This window comes from Lolium rigidum, chromosome 4 (assembly GCF_022539505.1).
Source record: "Lolium rigidum isolate FL_2022 chromosome 4, APGP_CSIRO_Lrig_0.1, whole genome shotgun sequence".
Taxonomy (NCBI): Eukaryota; Viridiplantae; Streptophyta; class Magnoliopsida; order Poales; family Poaceae; genus Lolium; species Lolium rigidum.
Window position 1 is genome coordinate 65,296,966 of NC_061511.1, and position 4,511 is coordinate 65,301,476.

At 37.3% G+C, this 4,511-nt stretch overlaps 1 protein-coding gene across 1 annotated transcript; it reads right to left on the bottom strand.

Annotated features, from left to right (window-relative positions):
* Positions 1-2,381: 2,381 nt before the first annotated feature.
* Positions 2,382-4,272, bottom strand: LOC124647179. The gene is made up of 3 exons (XM_047187152.1): positions 3,847-4,272; positions 3,509-3,702; positions 2,382-2,386 (listed from the first exon to the last, which is right to left on the bottom strand). Exons 1-3 carry the CDS (start codon positions 4,197-4,199, stop codon positions 2,382-2,384), a joined length of 552 nt encoding a protein of 183 aa, XP_047043108.1. The 5' UTR covers positions 4,200-4,272.
* Between the last annotated feature and the right edge of the window lie 239 nt (positions 4,273-4,511).

Consider the following 4,511-nt stretch of genomic DNA (forward strand, 5'->3'; position numbering starts at 1 on the left):
TTTACTTTATTTCAGCATCCCTACTTGTCACTTTTATTCTGGTCAACCTAGTCAACTCTAGCCATGGTGGTCAACATCAAAGTTACTCACCTTGACATGGTCTTGGATGACATGGCTTTGGTTGACCAAGTTTAGTTCAAGAAAAGAGAAAACCAGAGAGGTAAAGTAGTGAAGAAAATATTTTGGTGACAAGTGACCATTATCATATGTATGTGAGAATTTCTAATTTCTTGTGTTTGATTCTTGATCCAATGATGCAATTGTGTTAGTTTATCATATTGAAGTATTTTAGAAGCAAGGGAGCAAGCAATTATGGCCTTGGTTGAGGATTTGCAATTTTGCATATTGTGTGTGTAAGTGAAAAATGGGTTTTTCCCATTTTCTCCAATTCTCCTCAATTTAGGGTTTGATGATCTTGGTTAGGGTTCCAATAGCAATTGTTAAACATACCAACACCCATCATGGCAATTGCACAAAAGAATTTCACTCAAATGCATGAATCTATATGTGGCACTATATGCATATAAAAAGTTTTTGTTAATTGCAAATTTTGTCTTTGGGGAAAATCTCTCTTTTCTTTATTATTGTTGAAACTTGGGATGTTACAGTTAGTTTCTTTTGGATAAGTTGTATGCCGCAGCATTGTAAGACAATATACCTGACCTTCCGGACTTTATTAATTTAAAGTCGGGCCCTCATGAATTTTATCTAAAAAAAGGATGACCAGGATATTGGCCGATAATGCCATTGCCACTTTACTGTATTGACATTCACCTTTAGCCATCTTCTCGCTCACCAATGTATGCATGTATATTGGAGGTATGAACTGGCAGTAAATAAAAATCAAGTATTTCCATCAACACCACAGCCAGAAATTCTCTTACAGTCACCTTATCTTCTGTGACTGAGGAAATATATTCAATAAATTATAAGTCACGGTTTAGAATACCACCAAATCATTAACCTACCAGTGGTGGTATGCGTGTATGTATATGCTTCATACATGCTGGTATTCTGAAAGTAATATGAAGCATCTTTGCACTATAAATATTTATAAGGTTTAGTTGGCATATACCTAATGGAAAGAGACATAGTCCACAGAACAACATTATGAAATTATCCTGTTTATTTGAAAGTGAGAGGGCGTTAAACAACATTTCTGGGTTGTAACCTAGTAGTGTTTCAATGCTTAGAGGATAAGTATTACAGAACAACATTATGAAATTATCCTGTTTATTAGAAAGTGTCTAGAAGTACTATGTGTTTTTTTCTCTATATATACTTGTTAATTCCGGATTTTTCTTCTCATACCAAATTACTAGAATTTCTTGATGGTTCATCAAATTACTACAGTTTCCTGATGTGATTCTCCACTCTAGTGTAGCTCATAATCTAGCTAAGGTTGCCTATGAGTCTAGTAATAGTTTCTTTTGGGATGGTAGTCCACCCGATTTTATCTTGGGTGATGTAATTTGAGATGTAACACTGTTATCTTCTAAATAAAAGGCCGGATAGGCAACCTTTCAAAAAATGTATCTACTTTCTCCGTCTAACAAAGGATGTCTTAGCTTTGTCAAAATTTAAATGTATCTATACACTAAATCACGTCTAGATACATCTAAATTTAGAAAAAGTTGAGTCATCCTTTGTTAGACGGAGGGTACTTTTAGTGAACCCACCACACTACCATCATGATCATCACCATGACCACCACCACCACCACCAACAACAACAACAACAACTCGGCCGGCCTTTATCAAATGTGACCCATACCATTTACATTAACCTGTATAAAGTGAGGGGATTTTTTTTATAAAGGGTGATTTTATTTACTCAAACATCACATCTAGCAGATGTAACAAGCTCCTCTGTTTTAGGTCTTGCAAAGTTAGGATGTTACGGTACCCTAGCTTATTGGGTTCTTAACTGTAATTACAACCAAGAATCGGTTTGTGTGCATCTCTAGTCATTTATGCCAACACGACTATATTGTTGATGTCTAAAGTGTATTGTCGAGATCTTATGGTGATACCACGGAAATGACTTAAGAGACCATCATTAGTCATTGCCAACTCACTACTCCTCAGAGAGTACAATTTCATTATTTCCAAGCCATATTCAAGGACGAGATCACAAACAAACAACCAATACAACAACAAAGACTAGTGGATTCCATATTCGAGCAAGTGATCACACATAAACAACCAATATACTTTACAACAACAAAGACCAGACCATGGATATTAGGATTAATAGACCATCCTAGTGTAGAAATCCACGCATTATTTCACAACCTCTTGATGTAGCTTGTCACATCTAACCAGGGCATGCAACCCTTAACCCATGCTTTATCAAATTACATGGTGGAAAGACCCTTTTCATTAACCTGTATAAAACAATGGACAGACAAGACTAACATTAGATTAATTATTGTTCTCTCTGCCCCAGAATATCTTATGTGATATACAAAACCAAATTAATGCAAATTTATGAATCATTGGATATATCCCATTTCGAAAAAAATGAATCATTGGATATGAATATTGGAATATTAACTTTTTTATGGTATACTCCTACAACTAGAGGACTAAAACACATTGGTGTGATAAAAAAGAAAAAATGTGAGTGTATAACTTTTTTTTCAATTAGTTACCAAATATTGAAAAGGGTTTTGCTATAATATTTTGGGATATTTCTACACTGGGATAGTCAATGAATCATAAAATCCATGGTTTGGTCTTTGTATATAACGCCCCAGTCTTATTTTTACTATACCAAGAAAACAAAGGCAACTAATAAATTTCACGATTAATTATGTGGAAACCCTCTCGTATGTGGTGCCTATTTTTCTATGACTGCATGCAACATCCGAATTAATAAGCACCATTGGACAAGGAAGAAATGTAACCAGTTCTTCCCGGGAAGAGATAGTGGCCTTGTATAGCTGCAAATTGTATTTTTTTAGTAGTGGCCCCGTATTCAGAAAGAGGGAGCATGTACTATGAGAGATAAATCAACTATGCTAATAATGAAATAATTCAATTTTGTGGTAATATATATTTATTGTTCCATTTCAATTTAACACTAAGATGAATCATCAATAAGCTTGTATAACTCCGGAAGCTTTGACTACCTATGATTGTAAACTCATTTAGACTCCTGGGAATCATGTACATGTTGCTTTCTCTTAGACTACCTTTATTATGCAGTATTAGATAATATGAATAAATTAGTCAAAAGTCTGGTATTATATAAAGTTGAAAACTCTAGCTGTTGAAATATACCTTTATTATGCCATTATAGATGTTTGGGAATCATGTAACTAAATTGAAATATAAACTAGTCGTGTTTTCTATGAACATAAAAGAAACTCTAGCTGTTGAATTTAAGAGGGACAGCGAAGAATCACATCTTGTATATAGCAAACTCGATCTTAACACATGCATGTGTGACATAGATAATCTAATTTTAATTTATGCACATCCGCCTTCTCACACGTTCTACTTACCGTTGGCGGGGTGTAGACTGTAGAATGCCTGTATATCTAGCTGTCTATAATTCTCAACGGCCGAGCCCAAGCCTGTGAGTATTTTGTGCTTGATGACGCCGTGTGCCGATGCCAGTTCTCCAGTCCCACCACCAACAACCCACTGGCCCTCGAAGCCGGTGATCCCCGTTGCATGTAATGTTGACCCATTGAACCTGTTTTACATGCGCAATTTATTAAATATCATGTCTATGCAGCATCCAACATATATATACATACATATGCACATATAAGTATTGCCGAGCAAACTGAGAACTCCAATCAAGCTCTACAAAATGGTTGGCAAGAAGTTTACGTACCTAGGCCCCTCAAACACCAAGCTGAAAGTGGTGTACCAGGAAGCAGTACCAGCTTGGCCAGCCTGCACATGCAGGCCTCTCGCATGAGCAACGACAACAGCGTTGGGATCGGGTGCAACAAGCACTGCCCAATTGTTCACGGCGATCATGCCAAAGCTAGTTGTTGCTGGGGCCGTTGAGTTAACTACTATCACTTGGTTCTGGTTTGGTCCACTGCCAACTTGGCGCAGGTACCAGGTCTCATCTATCTTGGCTTCACAATAAGTGGCACATGACAAGGATGGACTGACCATGGCTAGGATGAAACTGGAGATGAGTAGCAGGGGCAGAACATTTTGAGGACTACTTTCCATGGCTATGGGAAGGAAAAGCTTGAGGGGCAGAGGATCCGTACTCAAATCCTGACTTACTTTCTTGCCTACTTTCTTTTGGATGTGCTGTGAGAGATACGTGAATGCAGGGGCTCCATTTATAGGCATCTCGATCATATAGTATCCGGCCGTAACCGTTAAATATGCTTGACGACCGGCCGGTGTTCGTCATTTTCTTTTAGGTTATGGTGTACTTCTGGCCTGATGGCCTTTGAAGCAACGATTGTACCAAATTATTTGTTCCGTGCAATGCAATCAGGACTACAGAAGGATAAGTACTAACCCTAATCAGGA

Excerpts from the sequence above, each read along its gene's own strand:
- LOC124647179 (XM_047187152.1), bottom strand. The coding sequence starts at position 4,199 with ATGGAAAGTAGTCCTCAAAATGTTCTGCCCCTGCTACTCATCTCCAGT. Across the intron at positions 3,703-3,846 it reads TTGGTGTTTGAGGGGCCTAG|GTTCAATGGGTCAACATTAC; the intron begins GTACGTAAACTT and ends CATGTAAAACAG.